This window comes from Gopherus flavomarginatus, chromosome 1 (genome assembly GCF_025201925.1).
Source record: "Gopherus flavomarginatus isolate rGopFla2 chromosome 1, rGopFla2.mat.asm, whole genome shotgun sequence".
In the NCBI taxonomy this organism is placed as follows: Eukaryota; Metazoa; Chordata; order Testudines; family Testudinidae; genus Gopherus; species Gopherus flavomarginatus.
Genome location: NC_066617.1, coordinates 128226317 through 128253772, shown reverse-complemented (window position 1 = coordinate 128253772; position 27456 = coordinate 128226317). Strand labels below are relative to the sequence as shown.

The 27456-nt window shown below is 41.5% G+C and overlaps 1 protein-coding gene across 11 annotated transcripts in view; it reads left to right on the top strand.

Annotated features, from left to right (window-relative positions):
- LMNTD1 (lamin tail domain containing 1) overlaps positions 1-27456 on the top strand; it is a 334417-nt gene that overhangs the window by 252123 nt on the left and 54838 nt on the right. For 7 of the 11 annotated variants that reach the window (XM_050968522.1, XM_050968523.1, XM_050968542.1 and 4 more), the window contains 7 exons: positions 6094-6209; positions 9795-10021; positions 13518-13731; positions 20974-21160; positions 21998-22117; positions 23405-23622; positions 24702-24874. In XM_050968522.1, the coding sequence (XP_050824479.1) occupies positions 6094-6209; positions 9795-10021; positions 13518-13731; positions 20974-21160; positions 21998-22117; positions 23405-23622; positions 24702-24874 (1255 nt within the window). The remainder of the gene's footprint in view (positions 1-6093; positions 6210-9794; positions 10022-13517; positions 13732-20973; positions 21161-21997; positions 22118-23404; positions 23623-24701; positions 24875-27456) is intronic. The other 4 variants (XM_050968561.1, XM_050968589.1, XM_050968580.1 and 1 more) reach the window with 1 other exon arrangement.

The window sequence follows — 27456 nt, the reverse complement described above, 5'->3', positions numbered from 1 at the left end:
CTTTTTATCTGTTGCCTGCCTGCTTGTCTGGGCCTGATCCTGCTTTCCTTGCTGAACTGCCCCTTCCCATGAGCACAGGCTTTGTCCCACTAACCATTTAGCAAGGAGGGTGGGCTCCTCAACTAGCCCCCACTCGTCCTGGTCCCTTTTCTTTGTTCCCTTTCTCTCTTGTTGCTCTGGGGTGGTCATTCTGCCAGATAGGTAGCGACCCTTTCTGACAGAAGGCACAGGTTCTTCGCTATTGTTTACTGTGTTAGACTCTTATCAGTTCAGATCTGTTACCTGCACACAATAGGCACCCACTTTTTCCCAGTTCCTAGGGCTCCAGGCAAAAAGCACCCAACTTTACCCCTCCGTTTGCTCCATGCTCTACTCCTCCATGGGCTCTGGGCTCTACCCTTTCTCTGTGGACTCAGAGCAAACACTCCTTTCCCTTTGGACTCAGGGCTCAATTCTTTGCAGGTTTACAGGGTCTTTTACCAGTGACAGAGCCTTACACAGTAATATCCTACATAACCTCTATTTCTTAATCACCACCAAAAACAGACTGCACATGCTTCACATACAGTGCTCACCACTCCCAATAAGACAGATGAATTTTTCCTGATGGCCAGTCAGAATCAGTTCCATCTGGGGGACTCCAGTTTCTGCACAGTGTCGTTGGCAGAGTAAGGTCTGGCAGCTCTGGGCTTTGGGGCTGTGTCCTGGCGTTGCTTCCCTGTCTCTGGACATAATTTATCAACTCAAGCAGGCAATCAGCCTGAGTTCTGATTCCCAGTAACAGAATGTATCTGTAAATTAACTCACGAACTGCGACACGGGAGATTGTAGGGAGTGACCCCACCCCGCCGTCTTTTACGTCCTATTGCAATGGACAAACTACACACTGTTTGTACCATCCATCTCCTTCCTCTCCACCACTCCTCGCTGAGGCTTCCAAATTCTGTTACCTGGTGTTTTTTCAACCCAAAGCTCTTGGTAACTTTACTCTGTGCGAGGAGGTGTCAGGAAATAAATCAGGGGAAACACGGCCGTCCGACCGATAGATGGCTGGCACAAACAGGACAACACAAGAGTGCTTTCACTTAAAGCTAAACTTTACTTAATCTCAAGCACTTACACACGTCCGCAACAAGTTAGTAAAACACCCCCAACCCTTCATAATTACCAAAGCTGAGTGTGGCTTTCAAGTAATACAGCGGCAGCCCGTCTGCCGCTGGGGAACAGAAGATGCATCCAGAGGGAGAGGCAAGTCCTGAAATGAGTCCCACCTGTCTCAAGCTTTTTCCCCTTATTCATACATTAGTAATTAAAGAAACCTTGTTAAGTAAGCAGTTTCAAGCAAGAGGTTCCTTCTGATTATTGATTAACCAGGTGTGGGTTCTTCCAGAACTTGCAGCCTTGAGACCTCAATAGACATTCCTGGGACATATCCTACTCTTTGACAATGCATGTATCAGCAATTTTAACTCAATTCTTATCAGGAAGGACGCAGGGCCAAGCTGCCCTTACTGTGGCACCCTAAGCCCCCCTCCCCTCCTGCCTTGGTCAAACTGAGACTTGCTTTTAAAGCTTGCTGACTAGGCTGTATTTAACAATAAGCCATAGTGGTTTCAGGCACTTTACTGGTTTGCCAAAGTCTCCCCGTACACTTCTGGGGCACGTGGCACTGGCCACTGTCAGAAAACCGGATACTGGGCTAGATGGACCTTTGGTCTGATACAGTATGGCTGTTCTTATGTTCTTATGAAAATATAGAGATTAAACAACTATTTTCAAACAAATTATTATTTGGAATGAATGCATTAAGAAATTGCATTTTTTTTTACCTTCCTATTCATTTCACACTAGATTACATTTGCATTTCAAAGTTGTTTAAGTATCAAATACTTTGTTCTTTGTCTGGTAATAATACTCATATTAAAAATAAGATGATGCTTTAAGGTTAATCAAAGTTAATGGGAAACAATCTACAATGATATATCTATGCCTCTTTAATTAAAGGTCTGGAGATGTAATTTTTATTTTTCCCTTGATAGGTTTGCAGGTAGAATCCCTTCTTGAATGGTGCAGAACCTCAGAAATGAAGAGCTTTGGGTTTTTTACAGGGTGGACTTTATCAATAGGAAGAATTGTCCAGATAACATCTGAGGATTGTACAGTGAAACTCAGGAGCAGTGGGGAGAGGATAGGTGGGGTTAAAGGTGTTATTAAGCCACTTTTGCCCAGTATCTGGGCCAATATTTTTAGCAGAGATGTGCCAAAATGGAAGTCGTCTAACTGAAGTGGGTCTCTCTTCTGGTGTGCTGATGTTTCAGTACAATTACAACCAAGTTATGAAGACAGAAGTTTTCATGGATTCCAGTTTAATCCATGTGTACACATACTCATATAATTAACTCTTCAGTTGCTGGATTAAACACTGTGAAAAGGCACAGTTAAAAAAAATTCAACCCAGTATTTTCAAGAGCAGTAAATGGGGTCCTGTTGGGTAACTCAGTTATTTGGAACCACTGCCCATAGCATGGGTAAGAAAATTTAGCATGGGTGACCCTTGCAGAAATAATACACAATCATCAGCATTTTCAGTCCTGAATCCATTGTCAAGCTTCCCAATGTCAGGAATGCTGGGGTTTTCCCAAATCACTCACAATGTTGGTGGAGTTTAAGAGGTAAATGAGTAGAATTTCAGCTCTGCAACACCTGTTGCAACGACATAGGTGTCACACAGATGGGGCGTTGGAAGAGTTTGTACAGTGGGAGTGCTGAGCGCCATTGAATTAAACTGTAAATCTTGTATATGAGGGAAACCACTTCAAGTCAGGGGGTGCTGCAGCACCCCTAGTTCCAGCACATATGCACACAGATAGAACACTTCATAGCCTTTTAAATAAATGAATACCTTTGTATGAGCCACATAGTCTACTTCTTTGTAAAATACTTGTAACTAGAATTGGAAATATATTGTCCTCTGAAAGCCAGCCATCAGCAGAGAAATCCAACTGCCAGTGGTGCAAAGCTGGTTTGAAAGTTTCATAGGTTCCCGCAATAGCGACTACTGTGAACTGGGCTTACTTGTTAAACCTTGAAGGCTGAGCCAGCGGTGGCCCAGGACAACTCCTCCTTCAGGAAGAGGAGTGTGCCCTGGTGGCAGCAGTGTAGGGGCAGGTTCTTTGCAGACATGCTGTCATCCTGTTGAGGAAGGAGTGGTGAAAAAACCCTTAGGCAATGAAACAAATGGAAACATTCTCAGGGCTGACTCTTCCTGAGACTACCCTGGTTAACTCAGTTTTGTTGATTTAAATGACTAAGATAAGTATGAAGCATGAACTTTTTTTAAAAAATTAGATCATAAATGGCATCATTCCCATCAGAAATTTCTTTAGAGTAGCTTGATAAATTGACCTTAGATGTAAAATTCATGACCCTGGACAGTATTTAGGAGTTTGATTACAGTATTTAGTTTATTCCTTGTGTTTGTTTCTATGACTAAGGGTTTGATATTTGTAATATTTTTAACCTCAGCTAATCCTGTTAGTGTGTTTATTGTGGTGTTTTTGGATTTTATGTTGTCAAACTTCCACTATTAGTCCCCCAACACTGGTCAAAGGTCAGTTTTATTACTGAGTTGCTTGTTTATTTTGAAAATATTGTACATTGCAAAGTTAGATCTACCAAATTTAGCTTAACTGTACATTTACAGGGCCTGATTCTTCCGACATACACTGATTTTGCTGTGGTAGAAATCAGTAAACCTCAATAGAGCTACTCCTTATTTACTCCAGGCCATGAAGAGAAACAGACCCATAATTTCTAACAGCAGATATACAAGCTACTGCAATTCCAGTTTTTTCTCAGAAATGATGCAACTGTCATGTTCTCAGATATCAGCTTTTTTTAAGTGAAAATGTTCTGGGTGTGGCGGGGTCCTAAAAGTATTACTAATGGGATCATGTGTCAAGAATTCATGATTATTAGTGGAACCAAACATGATTGCTCATTATCCCTATACTGTGTGTACAGACTTAATACAGAGCCTCTTGCACATCATCCTCATAATTTACTTAATTGATTTTCATAAGTCAATCAGTTACACTGTCGGTGTTCCAGATGTTTGGAAAGTATTTTCACTCTAAAATAAATACCGACAATAAAAAATAGCGCTCATTAAAAAAAGTCAACATTTGCTCATACTTACTGCACAGTGGTAGCTGAAATGCCACAGTTATTTCCTATACGAAGTACAAGGAAATACTGTGCAGTGATCCCTAACACTGGTCACCAACCAGGACCTTCTGCACTAAAGCACAGACCTCTACCACTTGAACTAAGGAAGTGTTTCCATTAGTGTAAAGCGATAGTAGATCATTATCCCCTGTCTAGACTAGCCACTAGAGATGGTCATGATACACACGCTGCTGTATCTCAGCTATGATGATGGAACCGAGAAAAAGAGGAGCTAATGCCCCTGCAATGGAAATATTGTGGGGGCTCTGTCCCTGTGTAAACTTGCACATACCTGGGAATGGGGGCAGAGGTGAGAGCAGGACTCAGAGGGGCTAGAGTGGCTATCACAGGAGCTAGGATCAGGCTGGGAAGCAGGGAGTGGGACCCAGAGGGGCTGGAATGGGCCCTGGAGCTGCTGGAACCACTGGGACCTTCCTTCTCAGCCACAGGCCAGTTTCCTCAATCCTCTTCTCCCACTTCCCTGATGTATCTCAGTACCTCCCCTCACTCCCCCTCTAATACTTCCCCTCCCTCCATTCACAGGGAGCTTCCTGGTAACTCTTGATAAATGTTGGCTCCCAGTGACCACCACTGTAGGTCAAAGTGTGTTGAATGTTATATTTTCAGGCTGACACCCCACCATAGAGATCAGTTGTGCCTGATAGGCACTGGCCTATGTTGGGCATGACATAAAGCCTACCTGTCCACAGTGTGCTCCTAGAAGTTCCTGCCATGCAGGGGAAGCACAATGTTCTTACCTCTGTTCAGGGGCTGCAGAATACTTTCCCAATCAGTAAGATCACTGGCACATATCCTTCTCCAGAAGTGACCAACGCATAATTTAATAACACATGGAAAAAACCTTCTATAATGCATTTATCCAATTGTGCAATGCTGCACATGAGGTGTATCTATTCTATTCTATTCTATTCTATTCTATTCTATTCTATTCTATTCTATAGAAGTTCTTATACTGCGCTCATCACTGTCGTATGTGAGCACCTTCCCATAGGGCATTAAGTGATGTGACTAACCTCTGTCCCCTCAGGTTTGTTCTCTCACAAGGGCAGCCCCAGGCACCAGCACAGCAAGCGCATGCCTGGGGCAGCAAGCCGTGGGGGGTGGCATACCTGCGAGAGGTCCACCAGTCCTGTGGCCTCAGCGGCGAGTATGCCGAAGGCGCGGGACTGGCAGATCACCCGCAGAAGTGTTGCCAAATCTGCGTGACTGCTGTGCTTGGGGCAGCAAAAAACATACAGCCGCCCCTGTTCCCTCATCCTCTCCCCATGTGGAAAATTGTATGTGCAGTGGTGAGTTTTATTTTGGTAGGGTTTTTTTTTTAATGTACACACTGCTAACTTTGTGTGTCTGTGTGTATGTGAGTAAGTACCTCCCTCCTGACTGCTGAAACAATCAACTTATACTCTGAAATATGATACTTATACCTTTCGTGCATCATGTTTAACTAGAGCTGTTATTATTGATTATAAAATGGTCCAGCCACTACTTAAAATGCAAAATTAAATAGAGTCTAAGTAATGAACACTAATGCCTTGGAGACCGATTGCGAATGGCTGAATTTAAGACTTAATGAGTAAATGAACCACGACATTGTTAAGTATTGCATTTCAGTGGTAGAGAAAGATGTCCGTGTGTACAATTTATAAATGTAGATCAGATAGTTATGTTTGTAAAACATTTGGGGATCCTTTGTGTTGGAAGGTTAAATATAAGGATCTTATTATTGTATTGGGATACGTTTAATATATTTATGATTTCATATGTGAGGGCTATTATATATCTATATAACAGAACTACCAACTTCAAATATATTAACTGCCTCATTTCATGCTTTTTCTTTCTCAGGAATTACAAGATCTTCTTCTAGCCAAGATGAAAGCACTGGAGGCTGTTGAGGAGAAAAATATTTCCCTGCAGAATGAGATCAGTTTACTTAAAAGCACGTTTGGAGGAGAAAAAGGGTAAGAACATTAACTAAGCAAAGGCTATTTAATGACTACATATACTCCAGCTTTGTTGAACAAAACTTTTTAAACCTTCTTTGTAATTGCAGCCCTTCTTTGTAACTGTAACTTCTTTAGTGACTTGTATGGTAACCAAAGAGCGTGACCATCATCATAGCTCTTAGTCCTTCATCAAAGCGCCACAGATATCAGAGACTGAATTCTCAGGGGAAAGAATGGCACAGTTGTAGTGAAGCCATTTATTTAAAGAAATGCCAGATGATATAGCACTTGTTTACATTGTTATACAAGGAACCAATAAAGGTTTAGGAGTGTAAATGCACACATGCCCCTTGATTAATGTCTCTAAAACTTATCTCTGTAGAGTCACTTATATTTTGCCTTAAGCCTCCTGCCTTTGAGGATCTGGACATCAGCTACTACCTACTTTTGGTTACCTTTGGTGCATTTTTACTTCAGGAGTATATATGAGCCTGTAAGACAGACTTTGTATCTGGATCTAAACATTCCCCAAGGTCTGATTCAAAAATTTGATAAGAAAACTTCATGCTGCAGGTGTTTTCTCAATAATTCTTCTCTTTTTGGAAGGAGTAATGAAAAGTTCCAAACAACACACATCTTGGCTGCCTTCTGTAATACTGACAGATTGCTTTGGTCCCAACATGCTGTTTATTTCGAGTATCCTGTAGTAGAGTCAGTCAGCACATTCTACATCTTAAGCGCTGATGGAGCATGATGGATATTTTAATATCCTCCCACATAATCCAGTAGTAAGACCAGAGAAGCTTTGTCTGGACAAAGGATTCCATTATATGGTTCTAGGCCTAACACTGTAATGCCTCAGCCCTGTAGATGGTATTCACTGCCACGGAGGTTTCTTTACTAGCTAGCAGAATAAGAAGGGTTGTCAGTCTTTGTGCAAATTTTCTGTGAGCATTTTGGGCCAAATTCTACTCTCAGTTGCACCTGTGCAAGCCCCTGAGTAACCTTACTGAAGGTATTGGAATTACTTTGGATTTACACCAGTATTGCTGAGATGCGATGTAGACAGTAGATAATTAATTTCACTTTGAAACTCTTCAGTTTTATACACGTGCAAGCGGTGTTTGTAAAACGAATGACCTGAGCAAGTGTATCAACTCTAGCCAAATGAAACCCAGATGCTTTCCCTTTTAGGGGAGGCAACCCTTTTCCTGAAAGACACATCACATCAACCTCAGCTAGGCTGGCATGAGCAAAAAGGTTTTCATTGGGCTATTTATACACACACGCTTTTTTCCTCCCATGTAGTTTTCAACAGATGCAACCATACTGTAAGATTTCAAATTGAGATATTTCTTTTGAAACTTCTGTGTGTTGGAATGTCACATGATTCCTAGAGCTACTTACACACATTCTGCTGTCTGTTACATTGGTGTAAATCTGATGTAACCGTGCAGATATCAGTGAAGTTACTCAGGATTTACACTTGCAAAAATGAGAAGATAATTTTGCCCACTGTCTTTAAGCTGATTGGTTCTTTGGAAGAGGTGCATAAGGGCATATGCTATATATTGCTGTGCTATATGTTAGCAGTGAGGGCTAGATTGTAGCTGTGATACCACAGCTTTGCCTAAGGGGTGGTGCAGAGCAGCACTGCCTCAGGAAAAGCATCAGAGTGTGCCTCAGAAAGGCATAGTTTTTGCTTAGGCTACTCAAAAGGAGTGTGCACCTTACACCAGCTATTAGGTTAGTGTAAAATGCTAACCTCACTTCCTTTCCTCCCTGTATCCTTTTTGGCATCCCAATTAGGGGTGAGTGAATAACTGGTTTTTCAGTTTGTTGGCAGTTATGAAAAATTAACAGGATGGGAATAAGTTTGGGTTGAACCAAAGTTGAAACAAATGTGAAAAATTTCAGCCAAAAAAAAATTATTTTGGGTCAAACCAAACTGTGACAACTCCTGATTTCCTCCAATGTATGTGAGAGCAGTGTGACAGAGTATTGGGAATATGTGTTTGTCCAGATAAGAATTCCACTTGGTTTATGGACATTGTTTGTAACTATAACCATCATTGTGAATGAGATCATCCATTATATAGCAGGAACTTGACTTGCAGTTGGGAAGCTATGCCTGGAAAAGTGTGACAGAGCAACGAAGGACGATCAACACTGAATGGCTCTGCCCTGGTGAAACAGTGAGGATGCTACTGGCAGGGCCAATGACTTTGAATGGACTCTCTACACAGAAATATGCCTGGAGGGAAAGGGCTGGAATCCCTCCTTCTCCCCTCTCTGTCTAAATCCATGCTTAAGAGAGCTGCAGTTTCACCACCTTACAAAACAGTGATAGTCTTTTTTTAAAGGTAGCTGTTTCCTAAATAAAGGAAGGCCTTTCACTGCCAGAAACAGATGACCCAAAAGGAGGAGCAGAGCCAGAATGGACTTAGCTTCCCCTAAGGACTTGGACCAATCCCAAAAGGGGTAGATGAGACTGGGGGGGGGATTGTGACCAGGAGCTGTTGTTTTCCATGGATCTGTAACTCTTGTGCTTTTTAAGAGTAAAGTGTGTGTGTTTTAAGAAATTCCTTTGCTAAGCTTATTTCCTTCTTTACTGCCCTGGTGTCCCTGAAGGGGTTAAGCAGAAACCAGAGCCCCCATTGCCATTCTGGAGGGGAATGTGTCTCTAGGTACATCTACACTGCAATAAAATATCCATGTGGCATGGCCACAGCTGGCCCAGATCAGCTGACTTGGGCTTGTGGGGCTAAAATTTGCAGTGTGGATGTTTGGGCTCAGACTGGAGCCCAAGCTCTGAAACCTGGTGCGGGGCCTGGGTCTCAGAACCTGGGGTCCAGCCCAAGTCTCAATGTCTACATTACAATTTTTAACCCCTCAGCCCAAACCGTCTAAGCCAAAGTCAGTTAACCTGGGCTCTGAGACTCATTGCCATGTTTTTTATTGCAGTATAGGGATATCCTAGTTGACTTGGGGCTCAGGAGGGCTGTGGAAGTAGTTCTCAGGTCTAGGCAGGAGGATCCTGGGGTACTGCTGCCCAAGAAGGGTGTCGGACACATGGTCTGTACCTGGCAGTATGCCTGAGAGACCCAGAGCTAGGCACAGTGGCCAGTCACTACCCAGATCCCAGGAGCTTAGCGTCACATTGGATTCAGGGGTTGGATCCCATTACAACTGACTGGTGTCCATCCAGAGAATGAGACTGTGTCAGGTTGTGACAGCAGAATTGGCCCCAAGGTGTACTAGATATGTCAGATGTATGAGCATATTGCCCTGAATGGGAGGGCTGTGCTTCCTGGATGTTTTGGATAATTTATGCAATATTAAAGAGGATATAAAAGTCAAGAAATAATTGTAACAATAATCAGCTAGTAGTAATCATCTTGAAAGGAGGGCAGGATGGATGTTATTCTATTGGTTGATATTGAGGTTTCCTGGGCCTATACCAGATTCTGCCCTAGTTTACATCCCATCCAGCCCCAGGGAAGTAAATGAAGTTGTACAATATATACATTGGCCCTGATCAGTGAATGTGTTTTCCATGGACTCATTGTGAATGAACGTAATTTTGCTGTTTTAATACAGAACAGAGGCAACCCATTTCCATTTGGCACCTAACCTGTCATACTCTGGTCACTCTCCTGTTACCTCAACTCCCATCACAGATGCATCACCCCAGCCTTCAGAGAACGTGCTCTCACCACAATCACTTCAGCCTGCTTCTGCAGCTACTATGATAAATGGAATCACAACAGCACCCAAACTGGCCAAATCTGCCAGAGCAGATCCAACGACACAAAAGAGAGTTTTAGGTAAGCCTTCAAAAACTCTTCTATAACTCATATCCAGGGCAGAAGATTGCAGCACTTTATATGCTTTTATTCCCCAGTATTTCAACTGTGCCCCATGATGATTTCTTACTGTGGTTGAAGAGATTTCCCTGCATGCATTGCAGCTATTAGAACTTTCAAACTAAGCAGTCTGTATGCCTGCGTCTGGGTGTGATTAATCAACTGTTTATAGTTACAGGGGTGGCTGGTGGCATCTTGAAATTGTGGAGAGTATTACTGTTTTATCTGAGTTGAGTACCTTTCTTCCCTGCTATTTCAATACAATTACATCCAACTTACAAAATATTTGTGGTTTACGTTATTACATGGTTTAGTTTTGCCTATGTAAACTAGAACAAGCTGTGTTTTAACAATGCTAAAAGGATTCATTCAAGAAGAGGTGGCTTGTCCAGAGAAGGCAGTTTAGGCATAGGCAACCCTGGTTTTTATTATGACAGAGGTTCTCTCTGCACTACAGTTAGAACCATATTTGGGAATCCAGTTACAACATAGTTGTTCCCAGACATGTTTTCGCACTCTTTGGTTTTACCTGTGGTGACTAGAACAAGCTATGTTACCATCACATTAAGGGAATTGTAATATAGTCCTGCAAGTATGGGGTAATAGCATGACGAGGCAATTATAACTAGAGCTGGTCAAAAATTGGAATTTCTATCCAGTGGGGAAATTCTGATATTTTGACATTGTTTTAAGCCTAAATTGGGACAAGAAGTTGAAATGTTGACTTTTTTCATGGAACAACCAATTCTGTAAATGTTAAGACATTTCATTTTCACTAAAATGTTTTAACAGTCCTGAATCTAAACATTTCATTTTGGTTTGTCAAAATGAATCAAAATGTTTTTGTTTGATATTGAACTACACCTGGCTGAGATGCCACAGTGCCTCCTGGGAGTTGTGGTTCAGGTGCCTAATGTTCCCATTGTCCTCTATGGATCAGGGTTTCCAGACAGGCTATATCTCCCATGATCTATGGTGAATGTAGGACTCCCATGATGCCTAGTGCCAGGTCAACAAGAGGAGAGACAGCTGCGCCTCAAGGGAGATGTAGTCCAACCAGGGAGTCTAGCCCATAGGGAGAAATGGGAGTACGAGGCACTCAAACTATAACTCCCTTAGGGTACTGTGGCCATTTAGGCAGATGCAGATTAATGTCAAATTGACCTGAAATGAAATGTTTTGATTCAGTGTGGCAATCCAAAATGTTTCAGTTTGGGTTGACCTGAAACCAAAACAAATTGCTTTGATTTTCCCAATGAAAAAATTAATAAGTTTCAGCAAATTCAAAATTTTTCTGTGGAAAAAAATGTTTGATGAAAAATTCTGGACCAGCTCTAGTTATGACTCCTTGTCTGTTCTGGGCTGGTCACCATACCGATTCCAGATCCTCCACCTTCTCAGTGTATTTGCGAGCTGCACATTTTACATAAAGTCAGATTGTGCGCTGCCCTTGCTCAGCCACACCAAGGGTCAAGGGAAGCACAAGAAGCCTCCCTCTACTAATGTGGCATAACAGTGGTCCCAGCTATGCTCATTCTTGTTGCCCCAAGTGAGGTGAGAGTGGGTAGGGAGGATCCAAGTCCATGGCCCAGCCCAGCCACCACACTAGCTTACAGAGCAGAGCCAGCATGCTGGGGAAAGCAGTCTATGTTAGCCTAATGGTTGATTCAAATGAACTCCCTGTTCACAGAGTGCAGCATGAGGGAAGACTGTGTCTGACCCTGGGGCAGTGTCCCCCATCCTCCTCAGGAGGGTGCACTCTGCATCCTCCCACACTTAGGGCTTGTGGCTAGGTACCTCAGTTTAGGCTATGAATCCCATTGGATTTCAGTGCAATTTGAGTGCCTAACTCCCTTAGGCCCTTTTTAAAACCCCAGCCTTAGCCTATATTATTCAGTAACACAGAAAAAGCTGCCACCAGTGTGATCCAAGAAACAAACTGACTTATTAATACATCACTAAAAGCCATCTTCAACACAGTCTGCTCATTCTGCTGCTACCACTCTGAATATTTGATCTAACAGAGACTCTAGCAAGCACTGAGCAATAGAATCCAAGAACTCATCTAGCTTCCTGATTATGGAGCCCATTGGCCTTTGCCCCATTTCTTCTCCAGCAAATCCCTGAACACCATTTTTTGTGCCTCCTAGTTAGACCCATCCTCTGCAAAATTCACACTCAGTTAAGCTGCACACCTGCCATGATTTTCCGTTTAGGCCACTGTACTGTAGCTTTTACTCTCCTTATTACTCATATGTTATTATGTTTGGCTGCAACTAATTCTTCACTTGCCAAGACGAGGAGACCTGTTTCATTGCCCAGCTATTGGAACTCCTGCTTCATATGAACCCTACCACAGAGAGCCTTGAGGGAGGGTACCACAAACAAGATATTGAAATGGGGGCCTGCACTGTGTCACTGCTTTGGTATAATGCGCTGTAAGATGGGAAAATAGAAACTCAAACATCTTGTTTTTACAATCAGAAAATGCCATTGGAAAAAGCAAATCAGCATGCCTGATTGGAGCCAGCATTCCTAATACAATGGGGAAGCTGATTCGTGCAACGTTATTACTCTCGCTGACACAGTAATTTTGCCAAATCAAAAAGGGTTTGAGTTTTAGCCATCTAAGGGACAGATCTCATGAGTACAGAGCACCTCCTCTCAGGTAATAAAAGCCTTTAACTCCCATGGAAATCAATGAGAGTTGAGGCTGCTCAGCATCTGATAGGATCTGCATAGGGATAGTCCACCTGGCAGGGCATCCCCAACGCATCTCTTTGGGATCCAGAGCTCAGGGAGTTCTGAAAAGCAGCTCTGAGTCACAAGCACTGACAGGATCTGGGGGGAAGCTGATTTTTTATGAGACTTCGGTGGCAGACCAGGGGATCTCTTTGTGAGAGAATGGTTCACCAGCAGCATTCACTTCTCCCCTGCCCTAGATCCTAAAGTCTCAGAGAGAGTAGGGGTGCACAGGTGGTGCATGGACACACATTTTGGGGTCTTTTGCACAGACAGTGAAAAGAAAAGTCTGAAGAGGACGAGAGGATATTATCTGTAAGCAGAAGAGATGCTCAATATGTTCAGTACCAACTCACAGCTGATGCTACACCTTATAGCAGCACTGAAATTGCAGGATGACATTTATACTGCCAATGGCATAATTTATTGTTTTTTAGCTACCTAAGATAATTTCTCCATGGTAATAAATCGACATGTCACTAACAAAATATTCACTTTGCCAGCTGTGTTCCATTTTATAGCCATAGGTTTAAAGCTTCCTGCGAAAGGTTCATTGGGCACCGTTTTACATTAACAACTCAAGGAGGGGAAAGGAAATGAGATTATGCAATTTTTGTTCCAAAAATAAAAGACGGAAAATATTGGGTTCTTTTTTATTCGGTCATTTTGTATCTTTTACATCACTCCTTGTCTGTCTCTCTTGTTCATTCAACAGCTCAGGGCAGCACTAATACTGAGTCACCAAAGTGGTCCTGTTCTAGGTCTAGCTCCCTCAGCCTTGACACAAATACATTAGGACAAGGTCAGGACTATTTCAGCTCTTTGTTTGCTGACTCGAAGAAGAATGCCCAACATCCCAGACCCTTGGAGAGACAGGGAAGGACACCGTCAGCAGCTCAAGACTACATCTCTTCTGCAGCCAGGCACAGGTGCTGTGTTAAGCCATCAGATGTCTAAAGACTTCATTTGTTTTATCAGTAGGACTCTGTCATTGTGTTTTTCTGGGGAACTTCCTTTCAGTTTATTTCTGAAGGGCCGAGATGGTGTGCCTTTACAGCCCTATGTAATATCTCCATTAGGTAAACAGTAAGACAGCACTTGGTGAAAGGCTAAGCAATTATCCACAAGACATGGGAGAATGTCAAAGGTTTGAAGGCTTTGTAATGGGTTGGGTCACCAAGACCCCCTTGGGACGCTACTTGATGTGCTGGGACAACCTCTGATCCCATTTTCCCTGGCAGCTTGGGACTTCAGTACCCTGCCTTGTTGAACCAGACACACTAGCCTGCTAAAAACACAGACCCAGGTCTGAACCAAGTCCCCCAAAAGCTGTAGGCTTAACTGAAAACAGCTGAAGAAATGCTCTTGTCTCTAGCAGTCAGATACCCAGTTCCCAATGGGATCCAAACCCCAAATAAATCCGTCTTACTCTATATAAAGCTTATACAGGGTAAACTCATAAATTGTCCGCTCTCTATAACATGAACAGAGAGAGAGATGTACAGCTGTTTGCCCCCCCAGGAATTAATTATTTGCTCTGGGTTAATTAATAAGTAAAAAGATATGTTATTAAATATAAAAAGTAGGATTTAAGTGGTTCCAATAACAGAGCGAAGTAAGTTACCAAGCAAAATAAAATAAAACATGCAAGTCTAAGCCTAATACAGTAGGAAACTAAATGCAGGTAAATCTCACCCTCAGAGATGTTCCAATAAGCTTCTTTGACAGATTAGACTCTTTCCTACTCTGAGTCCAGCAACCATTCAGATCCCCATAGTTACTGTCCTTTGTTCCAGTTTCTTTCAGGCATCTCCTTTGGGTGGAGAGGCTATCTTTTGAGCTATCTTTTGTCTGAAGACAAAATGGAGGGGCTTCCAGGGCCTTTTATATTCTCTCTCTTGTTCAACATCACAGCCACAAGATGGGGTCTCTAGCCACCTGGGCAAGTCACATGTTTATGAATGATTCAGCTTTTTGCAGGCCAACACCATTGTTTACATGTTAGTTTGAACGTTCCCAGGAAAGCTCAGATGTTTTGAAACCACATCTGCAGGGCTCCTAAGGGGTCATCACGCTCCAACCCTCCACCCAGTGGTTTATTGGCATCAGCTAGAATCAGGACTCCTTGAAGCCTACTTCAATTAGGAGGCTCCACCATGGGTCCTGACTGGTGAAATACCAGAGCTCCTGATTGTCTCATTCCCGCTACTTAAGCCAGGAGGAACAGGAAGTCATCTGTACAACTGGGCTCCACTCTGCTCTGGACTGCTTAGCCAGTGCTGCCTGCTCTTGTGTTCTGGTACTCACCTCCTGGTTCCTTGATCCATCCTGATTTATCATATCTTACTCATGTTTCCTGACCTCATCATCTGACATTCTGGTTCTGGCTGGTGTGGGGACCAGGCCCTATACTAACCACTAGGCCCATCTGCCTACTTTACATCTCTGATGTTGGGAGCATACAGCAATTATATTCACCATCCTTATTTCAGAGTTTTGTTGCAAGAGGGTCACTAATAAACTCTGGTTAGTGCTCTGGAGGGGCCTTTCTGGTGGAGGCTGCCCAGAAAAGGAACTGAAACTCTGCATCTCCTGGCTGGGTTGACCCCATTCTCTCTTGGGCTTGACCTGCTCATTTTTGGTAGCCATGAATGGAGCTGGGGTTGCAGGTGGCTTGTGGGGAGTCCCACAGTTTGGGTTGGACCAGCAGAACCTGAGGTAACCCAGGGAATAACTGAGCCCTAGATGGTTAGCCAAGGCTAGTCCAAATTTATCCAAACCTACTGAGAGCCATATCATAAAATATATTGGCTCCAGGGATAAACTCGTTATCCCAATATATTTTCCTTCCATCTCTAATTTAGAATCTTAGATATTAGAGATGGGAAAGACCTGTTGGGCCAGATCTTCAGTTGATGTAAATTGTCTCAGCTCCATCAGCTGCAATGAAGTTAGGACAAGTGACACCAACTGAGGATCTGCCCCATTAGGTCCAGTGCATCCCATACCCGTGTGGATTGTCCCATACAGTATATTTTCTAGTGCTTTGCCCAGTACAGGTCATGTTTGAGGCCCAGACATCTTAATGTTAGGAAGCTTTTCCAGATATTCAGCCTAAATTTTCCCCTTTTTAATTTCATCTTGTTGCTTTTAGTTGAACCCCCTTGTATCAGCCTAAATAATTCTTCTGCCTTCTTGTACTTCCCAGCCCTCAAGCATATCTGCTCTATTACCATGTCTCCCTGTCCCCTTGGTGATTCACTCGTTAAACCATATGTATTTAACTCTTCAATCTTTTCTCAGAAATCAATCCTGCCAGTCCCTGAATCCATTTTGTCTGAACCGTTTTTTTAGAATACCTTCCAAAATGTCAATATTTTTCTGCTAACTAAGTGCCCAGAAATGAACACAGGGTGCCTGATTCAGATCTCACTTACACCAACATAAATCAAGAGCAACTTCTTTCTAGTCAGTGGAGTTATTCTCATGTACGGGAGAGGAGAATCAGGATCAATATTGCAGGTGGTTCCTCCACAGAGCTGTCCAAAGAGAATCTATTACCTCCTTGCTTTCTACTTTGCATATGCAGCCACAATTGGAACAGCTTTTTCTTTCCCCCTACAGTGTAACATTCCCCTGCAGTATCACATTAACTATCCTTATTCTAGCCTTTCAGCTCTACTGCTTTCCAGGCTTTTCCCTGCCATTACATTTTATGTTTTTGATTATTTCCCATCTTTGTGTTACTTCCTCTTTCAGATCATAAGTGAACATGTTCCATGAGACCGGACCTGACACCATCCTATAGGAGACCCCCATACACAAAACACGCAAGACACTTCTTCATGTTTTATCATTATTATTTGTTTACAGTCTCTCAGCCAGTTCATGTGACAATATTTATACCCAAGACAATAGAAACTAATACTCTGAAAAGATTCTATAACAAATGCTTTATTCAATTCCAAATCTATGTTACCTGCTGCTTTCCCTTCTTCGTTAATTTTATAATGCTTGCAATTTTATAGACATTTCTCTATCAGATAAGGTCTTCATAAATCCATGGCACTTACTGCTTGTGTTTCTATAACTAGACCTGTGTAATTCAGGACATTACATGTATAGCTATGAAAAAATACCTTTGAAGGCCAGTTAGAAAGCTGAAATTGTTTCCAGAATTCTACAGCATTTCCAAATCCTGAGATATGCCCTACTGTTTGACTGGGCAAGGGCAGGAAAAGTCGAGCTAAATGCAGAAAGATAAGAGCTTACCTTCTCCTTCATGAATTTCCTTGTATTGTGAGAACTGTTTTCCAGTGGGGGATTATCACATCTCGTCTCACACAGAAAGCAGGAGAAATCATTAGTTCTGCTAATTGTAGAAGATAAAAAGTAAAATGTGGCGACAGTTCGCTTTGTGTGTTGTTAAATTTGTTTAATGCATGAAATAGGCAATTTTTAAAAAATTCTTATTTGATTAATTACTGACCATCATGGCACTCAACTGCAACAGCACACCAAGTCCCTTTTGAGCACACCCACATTCAATTTTAAAAATACGCTCACACTCAATGCCCACCTATATAATGGGGCTGCCTGCTCCAGCAAGGGACTAGACTTGGTGACCCAAGAAGTCCCTACCAATCCTATGACCTTATGTTCCTATCAATTTGATGTTCCCATCAAGTAAAATTATGCTGCAATGCATAATAATAACTCCAGCCTGTTGATTTATAATTATATTATATAACATATTACGAATAGACATGAAATGGGGTGTGTATGCATTTCAATAGTATTTCTATATAGCTGTGTTTAGTGGGGTATATTTTTTGATGGACGACACAGTGTCACTAATATTATTTAGTACACAGAAATTTCGTAGAAGTTTGTGTTTTTGATAAACTATTTTAATGAGCAGTGTGATTTTATAATTTTTAATTCACTTTAAATTTGTTTGCTGTGTAGTATGCGACAATGCTAAGGTTGTAATTTTACGGTTGCAATTATTACTGAATTATTAAATAATGGAGCGGTGGAAGGTCGGAGTTGAGGCTGTGCACTGCAGTGAGATTTTCAGATGTTTTTAATGTATGCAGCTAAGGTGGTAGTATCGTTGAACCAAAAGTGTTGTATAATGACAATAGTGGCCTAATGTTTGGAGACTAGGATTGTGTTGGATCTGAACGTTGTCTTTTAACTATTTCCTTGCTGTTCAAACTTGAGCAACATTACCTCTAAATCAAGTAAGTTTTTGGGTGTTTTATTGAATGTAAGAAAAATGGAGCTGAAGCACTTTAAACAATGTAAATCATCAATATCTATTTTGCAGTAAGTACATCTGCATACACTAATTAGGACTGGACTAAACCAAATCCAGATTGCCAGTCCTCTAAACTTTAAAGCAATTTGGATCTGGATCCAAACTTCTTATCTCAGACCCATATCTGACACTAATATATACAGGGTACACCTCTACCCTGATATAACGTGACCCAATATAACATGAATTTGAATATAACGCAGTAAAGCTGTGCTCCTGAGGGGGCTGCACACTCCAGTGGATCAAAGCAATTCGATATAACAGTTTCATCTATAACACAGTAAGATATTTTGGCTCCCGAGGACAGCATTATATCAGGGTAGAGGTGTATTTTGCAATCCTAGACAAATTTCAATATTTATACTGCCTCCCCCAGTCCATTTCTGCCCCGTTCCACACCTAGAGCCAAATTCACTGCCAAATAAATATATAGGCCTTTATTTGCATCCATGTAAATAAACCTTTCATCCTATATTTCTCGTGTCATAATAATTGTGCCAACATAAATCTTTCTTTTCAAACATTAAGACTTCTGGGCTTAGAAAAAGGTGGGATGTTTTCTATTAAAGGGCTACTGTTAAGTTAAAAATAGAAGGCCAGATCCTCCAGTGAGCTGGAAGCTTTCTATTGGCATATCACCCAACAGTTCCATTTCCTAACCTCCGCTTCTTCATTTGTCACCATTTTTGTGTCAGAAAGGCCTCCATCAGATTCTGAGCCCACTCCTATCCTATTTACCCTTCCTATACCTCCAAGTTCCTTTAAGTCCAGATTCAGTTCTTGTCTAGAAACAAGTCTTCCTCAAGCACCTGATACCAGCTGGTACCCATGTTCCTTATGATACACCTAATAATTTTTGCCCCCGCTCTCTATTTCCAAATCCTACCCTTAACATCTGTCCTTCCAGTCCCCCATTTCTTACCATACCTCAAGCACACAGCCAGTCCACATGTCCCTCTTGAGTCTCCTGCCCAACTTCATATTTCTGTCCCACTTCCTGCCTAGTCCAGATTGTCGCTCTGCCACTGGCCTGCTCAAAACTCCCTTTTTTTGGGGGGATGGGGCTGGCTACCCCATAGGTCCTGGTATCCAGGATTTTCTTTTGTTTCTTCACATGGCCCCAGTTTCCTCCAGAAGCAGCATCTCTTTGATGGAATGGGAGGCACTTCTAGCAAATTTTCTCATGGGGAGGCAATATGGCTTATCCTTCTTATCCTCATGTTGCAACTGAAGTCTTCTTGGCCACACAACTTGTCATCATCTACACCTGTGCCAAGTGTGAGAACACAGGGAACATCTTCTCATTCTGTGTTTGTACAGCCCTTACCACAGTGGTCCATGATTAGAGCTCCTAGGCACTATGGTTATACAACTAAATAATAATGATGAATGGTAGCAGACCAGAAGGGCAGCATTTTACACTAGCTTTGCATCAGTTTAAATCATGATTCACAGTGCAAGGTACCGTAGAGAATCAGGCTTTTTTTTTCCTATGGGAAGCTCCATAAAGGACTCCCGCTGCTGATGGGAGGAGCAAACAGACTTGTATGCATGTTCTCTGCCCAAAGAGAGAAGGGACTCAACAAAGGGCCCAAAGATGCAGCAAAGGGAAAGGAAGGGAGGGTTTCCTACATGCTGCACAGCACAGGATTGTGCTCAGTAAGCATGTATTCTTAGTTTCTGTCAGATCAGGGACAGCTCTCCCCCCCCCCCCGCCTTCATATCTGTCACTAGGTGCTGCAGACTGCAGGCAGCCTCGCAGTCATGTGCAGCATGAATGAATTTTTGGGTGGGTGAGTGGTTTTTGCCACTCACTAATTATTATTTTGCCACCTTACACAGACCCATGTCTATCTGTGCTGTAGGGCCAGGCTTGAATACAGGCACAAACACCTACATATTAGGCTTATCAGCAAAACAGAAGAAGGCATGCATAGCCAGGGCAAAGACATTACACAGACAGGAGACAAAGACAAGACATTACAACAAGGGCTAAACAATTAACTAAATCACAGTGGATGTCACATGGAAAATTGGATGATTCCTCAGACTTCTTTCACAACTTGTCTGATAAGACCAGTAATGAGCATTACAGTCCAGAACTGTGTTTTTAAAAAGAGCTTTCTTGACATGTAAGTTGCTTAGAAGAGGAACACTCCAGAGAGAAATTTATTTTCCAGTGCCTGCCCAAGATAAAGTGTTCGTCTGCTCACTCAAGGAGTTCCTTTGCTTTTTGCAGATAAATCACAGACCCTTGTTTGCTACATGTCTGAAATGAAAGAGATAATAGATCTTAATTGTTTTAACATGGTGTCTCTTGGACATTGGTTAATGGTACAGCTCCCCTGTCTTCCACAAAGGAAAATAAAAATGAGGGACAGATGGAAATCATGAAAGGAGAAAGGAAAGGAGGGAGAAAATACATAGATGAAGTCAATGACTGAGCTTTTCAAAACTGACAAGGGGATATAGCCACACAACTCCCATGAATTTTAATGGCTAGATTGTGTGGTCAGCCTTAAAAATATTAACCGACATACATTTCAAAAATACAACTAGCAAACTGTAATGATGATTCCTTTTTTTTAAAAAAAGTACCAATTAATTTCTGATGGTAAAACGGGCCCAAAAATATGTAAGATAGCTAGTATATGTTGATATATGTAAAGCATATAACTGAGTTTTTCAGATGAAAGGTTCTATGTAACGTGCAGATTATTACTATTGTAAATAGTCTGCATACAGTATGTTTATTATGCAGACATCGGGGCAGGCTGTTATAGTTAAAGGCATGTGTATTTCATTTGTGAAATGCTTTTAAACCTTTGATTCTACTTTTATTATTTAGTGCTATTGGCAACTTAAAAATTGCAGAAGTTCATTCAGGTGGTCATTTTGTGAAGATCCTTAACTGTTCGCCTGATAAAGAGGAGGGCATTGGGGAGTATACACTCCAGCAAAATGTCAACGGCCATCCAGTAACAGTATTCAAATTCCCACCAAGGATCAGAATGAAGGCCAATTCTACTGTAACCGTGAGTAGAGAGGAGGAATATGCCAAATGAACACCGAGCAGATAGCTAAGAATTTACCTTCCATAACTCAGCTGCTCCTTATCCACTGTAATGCAAGATCAAAATTTCAGACCTAAAATGCTTGAAGTCAGACTCATAAATCCATATTTTCAGAAGTCTGAGCACTCACAAATTCTGCTGAATTCAATGGGAGCTGCTAGAGCTCAGCACCTTTGAAAATCAGGGCCCTTTTATTTAGGTGCCTAAATGTGGATTTAGGAGTCCAACTTTCAAAATTCTGCAGAAAGTTTGAAGATTCTGGCCTGATATCATGAAGAATCTTCCCCATTTCCCACTCACCCCTCTAAGCATTGCTTCTGTAAGATCTCTCCATACTGCAACATAATTTTCAGTACAAAGAAATTGGTCTGAACTAAAGGAGAAAAAATTACTATTGCCCAACTGGAACTGCCTGTTCCCACACTGGGAGGCTCCAGAATAAATCATGGACTGGGATAGTAAAGGTCTGTGTTGCAGGCCTATTAAAATACCCAGAATAAATAAAAAGAAATCACCTATTGTTAATCTGACCCTCAACAATATTGGCTAAAAATCCCCCAAAACCTAATATTAGTGCCTGAAAAATATGCCCTTATAATTATCTCTATTAATCCACTAGAGCCGGTCTTCATGACAATAAGTATAACCAAGCCATTGCTACAGATCTTGAAATGCAGTTCCTTCAGCTTTGATTTCATGGAGAAAAGCCTTGAGAGAGGGAAACCTGCTGCTTCACACTTCATAAACATCCAAGGACCATCCTCTCTATATCTGATTGCTTCCTTTGGATTGTTGCAGGTATGGACAGCAGATGCTAAAGTGCCTCATAAACCTCCATCAGATTTCCTTTGGAAGGAGCAAGTTAGGTTTCAAACAGGCCCAGAGTGCACTACCATTCTTTGTGAACCTAATGGTCAAGTGAGTGTTCTGATTCTTATAAGCTGTTTGTCATGTAATTAATAGAATTGCTAAGTTCTTCTACTCATCCTTCTTAAAAGGATGGCTAGATATAAGGATAATTGTGAAGAGTAGCAATGGCTTGCAGAGTTTTGGCAAGCAAATAACTCAAGAAAGTGCCAATGAGCAGGTGTACTGGTATATGGGGTCTTGAAGCTTAACAAACCCAACATTCTGGGTACATTGAATATGTAGCATTGAATACTTGTGCTTTGCAAGTGGAACTGGACAAAGTCTTTCCCCCAGTGTCACCCACTCCATACCTTTTTAAAGTCTGGACTTGACTATATAGTGCTAGATCCTGTTGACAGTAATGAGTCTATTCATGTGCTTAAAGGTAAACGAGCATAAGTGCTTAGCAGGATCAGGGCCACAGTACTGAGCACTTTGCAGGATCGAGCCCATGAGCCCTAACTGAGCAAATTACATAATGTGGGTAAATCCTGGCTGTGAACCTTGCTTGAGTTTACAAGTTAATTTCTGAGACCTTGAGGACTAAAGAAAGGGACTAGATAGATAGCCTGGCAGTATGAAGGTCTACTATGCATAGAACAGGTACAACATGGGTCCTGGCAGTGCAAGTTTTCTTCAGACCTGGGCTTAGGCTCAGGCTGGAGTCCACGTTCTGGGACCCAGCAATGAGACAGCCCCACAGCCCGAGCCCCATGAGCCCGAGTTGGCTGGCCTGGGCTAGCTGCAGGTTTTTCTTTGCTGTGTAGACATAACCTAAAAGTAATCTAGTAGCAATGATTTTTTGGCCATTTCTAGCCTGAACCAGACTTGAACCAGTGACCTGGAGACCAATTTCCTCAAACTATCCAGTCTCCCTTATACAGTATTAATCTAATTTACTTGATACAATCTGTTTTTTATTCAGACTTTTATACTGGTTTCCCCCTCTTCTTCCTTAGTTTGGCCAAACTTGCCATTGCATTGATAATATGTCTGTTTAATTTAAGTCAAGCAGATGAATTGCAAAGTTGTTACATTATGAATCCACCCTATAATTTTAAGAACTGAAAATGGATTTTAAAGATCAAATCAATGGCTGTGATTTGATGCCTTGCCATTATTCTCTGGCTCACACCCTTGAATATAGACAGCTTGAAAAGATCATAGAACCTTTACTTCCCATGCCTCCTCACCTCTTTCCTCCCCCATCCCTGCACACACTATTCCTTGTGTAACAGAAACAATAAACTCGATGGTTAAATGAAGTAACTGAATGAGTGGCGCTTTTTTCTTCAGGCTGTTGCTTGGTACACACCTATTCACTGGAACAGAAAGCAAGGATGGAAAGAGCAAGAAGATGATGAATACCTTAAGAACAGCAAAAAGTCAATTATACCATCAAAAATGCAAAGAGAGGAATGGAAAAAGGAACCAGAGTCTGTGATCATTGATACAGAACAGGAAGGGGGTGTCCAAGGTCAAACAGAGGAAAGAGGACCGGTTTTCATTAAAAGGTAACCATCCAGCTATTGACTGTACTCCATCATTATAATATAGCACTATTCCTGGCTGACTGTGGAAGTAAAGTTTTTAAAATGAGCATCTTGCAAAGAAAGTTTTTACTAGGTTTCAGTGAAATGGGCAGGATAAAATAAGAACTGACCTGAACCTTCAAACAAAATCCAAACCAAACTTTATTTTAGGTTCCATGCAAGAGAACAACAGTCTCAGTCAATGAAGTAATGGGACATTTTGCAAGAAAACCTGAGTTCATTATATATTATTCACTCACTGAGCACTCAGAAGTGTGCTAGGCAACATCCAGACAGAAAAGACACATTCACTGCCTCAAAGAGCTTATAGTCTAAAGGTTGTGATGTTCACAGAATTATTCACACTAGTTTGTGAAAAAGGTGGATCTAAAACTCATAGTTTCCTGCTCCAGCGCAATGCATCTTAATCTAGACCATAGGGTATTTTGAAGGAGAAAAGCAGCATAGGCAGAGATTTAGTTGTTGGATCCTTGCAGCATGCTCACTGAAGAATGGGAACATGTGCAATACACTTGAAATGTTTTGAAATCCGAAGGATAAAGGTTAAATGTGTTCTACTGCACATATGCCAATTGCAATTTTCTGTGGCTTATAATTTGATCAAACCTGGACAGATTTTTTAATAAGGACAGTAAAAGGCCTCTCTCTGCCCCCAGGAGTATTCCTCTGCTAAATTTCAACCTTCTGCTCCAAGCTGTGGCTAGAGTTGTTCAAAAGACAGTTCAGAAAAATTTAACATTGGCCAAACTAACTAGTGTTCACTGGCCTTGTTCTTGGAAATGGTTGAACAAGTTTTACTTAAATTTCCAAAGAAATTCGACCTGAATCAAAGAGTCGGTATGGAAAATTTTAGCCCAAAGTGTTAAAGTTTGGCAAAATTATGAACAACTTTAAATAAGGGATTATAATAAAGTGTTAGACAGACTTAATATAGATGCTGCTACTGCTCCACCTATAATACAAGTAAATATATGTGTACGATACATTTATATTAAGAAATACAATATACAGAATACACTAATTTGTATTTCTGTTTACAGAGAAAAAAAGATCCCAGCAACCCTGTTCCCTACTCAGAATTCTTGGTGCCGAAGTCCAGCCTCTCCCACACACCCTCACTTTTCTCTGCTCAGACCATTAACCATGGGCAATGATGGCAGCAGTCTATGCAGGCAGTCCAGGTGTCAGTCAGCAAAACCTGACCCAGCACCAGGTGAGTTAGAGAGCAGTGCTTGTAGAAAGTTCAGGATGCAAGATATTGTTTTCAATAGGCAGAAATGTTTTGAAATTTGCTGGAAGAAAAAGATCAGTAGTTCTGTAGTAGTAATGTATATGTGTTATCACTCATATCAGACACTTATCCTGCATATATAGATTTTTAAAAATAAGCATTACATGAGTTTGTTGTTGTTGTTTTTGATATGAGTTGTTTGCAGTTAGGATTGACTCTTTTTAGAAAATCATAATACCAAGATTCAGTGAGAGAGAGAGACACTTGTATTGACTGTGAGTTGTTAATTAGGCAGTGGTGAGTATCCTGTGTTTCACTCTGATATTTCAAACCCAGGGAGTTATTGACTGACTGGAAGGAATTCAGACAAGAGCGCCAAAGTAATTGAGACTATGAAGAGATTGATTTACGAGGAAAGATTAAGAAGTTGTCACAGTTGAGGGCAACTGTATCTGTATTTCCCCCTCTGTGGTCCAGCAAGGGCATCCACTTTTAGGCTTCCGGCCTCCCCAGCCATCACATCTCTTAAGTAGAGACATACCTTTCTCTCTCCTCCTCTCCTGATTGGGGTTTTTCCAGGCTGCATAGTTTCCTGCCTACACTGTGAATAGCTCAGCTAGTCAGCAAGCCTGCTTTGCCTTCTCCTCAGAGGCTATAAACAGCATAATAACCCACATTTAAGTTACCACACAGCTCTTTCTAAGCAAGCACATTTATTTTTAAGGTAAAAGCATTACACCAAAAAGATATTAAAAACAAAAGAATCTACATGCATTCTAATAAGTTTGCAAGAGATCACTCCTCACTCCAACAAGGGGTCTGACAGGTAAACAGTCATTCAAACCCCAGATAGGGATTTTTCTGTTGTTACAAGTTCATAACCACCTTGACTCAGAACAAGGACGCCCATGAATAGATCAAGTCCTTCCAACTCTTCCCAGGAAAGATTTGGGCCTACCTTGGACAGATGGTCCTGTCCGTTTGCTGAATCAGAAAGCAGGCCCTGAGTCTTTTTCTGCTGATCTCTAGAGAGTCCAGTTTGAATCAGTTTATGCAAGTCTGTACAGGTGGTGGTACCTCTTCAGAGCTGGTGCATGCTAATCAGTCTGCCCACTCCCGCTGTTCTTCATTCCTGGAGATCTGTGGTCAGCCTCACCTACTGAATTACATACACTCCATGGCCCGCAGTGATGCATACAATTAATACAGTAAGATCTCCCAAAGATATTGCAGAAAATCCCCATATCTGTCACAGAAATAAATATGTTTGACAACCAAGGGACAGACATGATAACTGCCAAATGTTTGGAAAGATAAAAACACCAAGGAGGGAGAGAAAGTGTCTGACACGGTCCCAGATAATATAGCTAGGAGGTATGGGACCAAATTTAGAACAGGAAGTTCTAGGCTGAATGTTTCTGACCAAAGAGCTCTAGTAGCCTGTAATATAGTTTCCCAGTGGTAGTGGTGAAGGTTTCACCTGAAACTTTTAAAGTCATTGTGCTAGGGTGCTGAACAAACACAGAACAACATTATGGTCCCTGCTCCAAAGAGCTTACAGTCTGATGGTTTTCATGATACATATAAACATCTGGCGCTTTTAAAAAAATCCTGCTAAGATCTTGGCCTCAATGATATCTTAGCAGTGGGTTCCACAGGCTAATTGTGTTTATAAAAAACATAAGCTCTTTGAGGCAGGGACTGTCTCTTTATTGTATGTATGTAATATGCCTAGTACAAAGGAACCCTGGTCCTAGATGCTACTGTACTAGGAATACAATAATAATGTATACAAATGTCTTGTCTTTTATCAGTTTCAAATTTGTTTTTTTGCAGTTTCCTTGAATGTCCCCTTGTACTTGTTTTGGAGGAAGAGTAAAAAGGAATGCCAAATTTCCTTTCTATATACCATTCATCATTCTGTATATGTCTATTGTGTCCCCTCTTCCTCGTCGCTTCTCTAAACTCAATAGTTTTTTCAGTCACTCTTCACATGGAAGTTTTTTCCATATAGCTAATAAATGTTGTCACCAATCTCTGAATCACTTCTATATGTGCTACATCCTTTTCGAAATATTAATAATAATAACAGCACAGTACTCCAGGGGAGGGTGTACCATAGATTTGCACAGTGACATTGTGCAAATATTTTCAATATTATCTTACATCCTGTTTCTTATGCAACCTAACATTTTCCCTTTTTGACTGACACTGCACATGGAACAGAGGTTTCACTGAGCTGTCCACAATGACATCCAGGTCTTGTCCCTGAATGGTTATGGTTAATATACAGTATGGTTTATATACAGTACAGTTACCATACAGTAAGGTGTATGAATAGTTATTCCTTGCAATGTTCATTTATCTGCATCAAATTTCATCAGCCATCATGCTGTCCATTCACCTAGCTTTGTTAGCTCCTTCTGAAGTTCCTCACAATTATCTCTAACATTGACTCACCTAAATAATTTTGTATCAACTGCAAAATTTGTCACTTCAACTCTAACTTGCTTTATTTGACTGAGGAATAATGTATTTCCTGCTTATACTGTTGACCTGTCTAA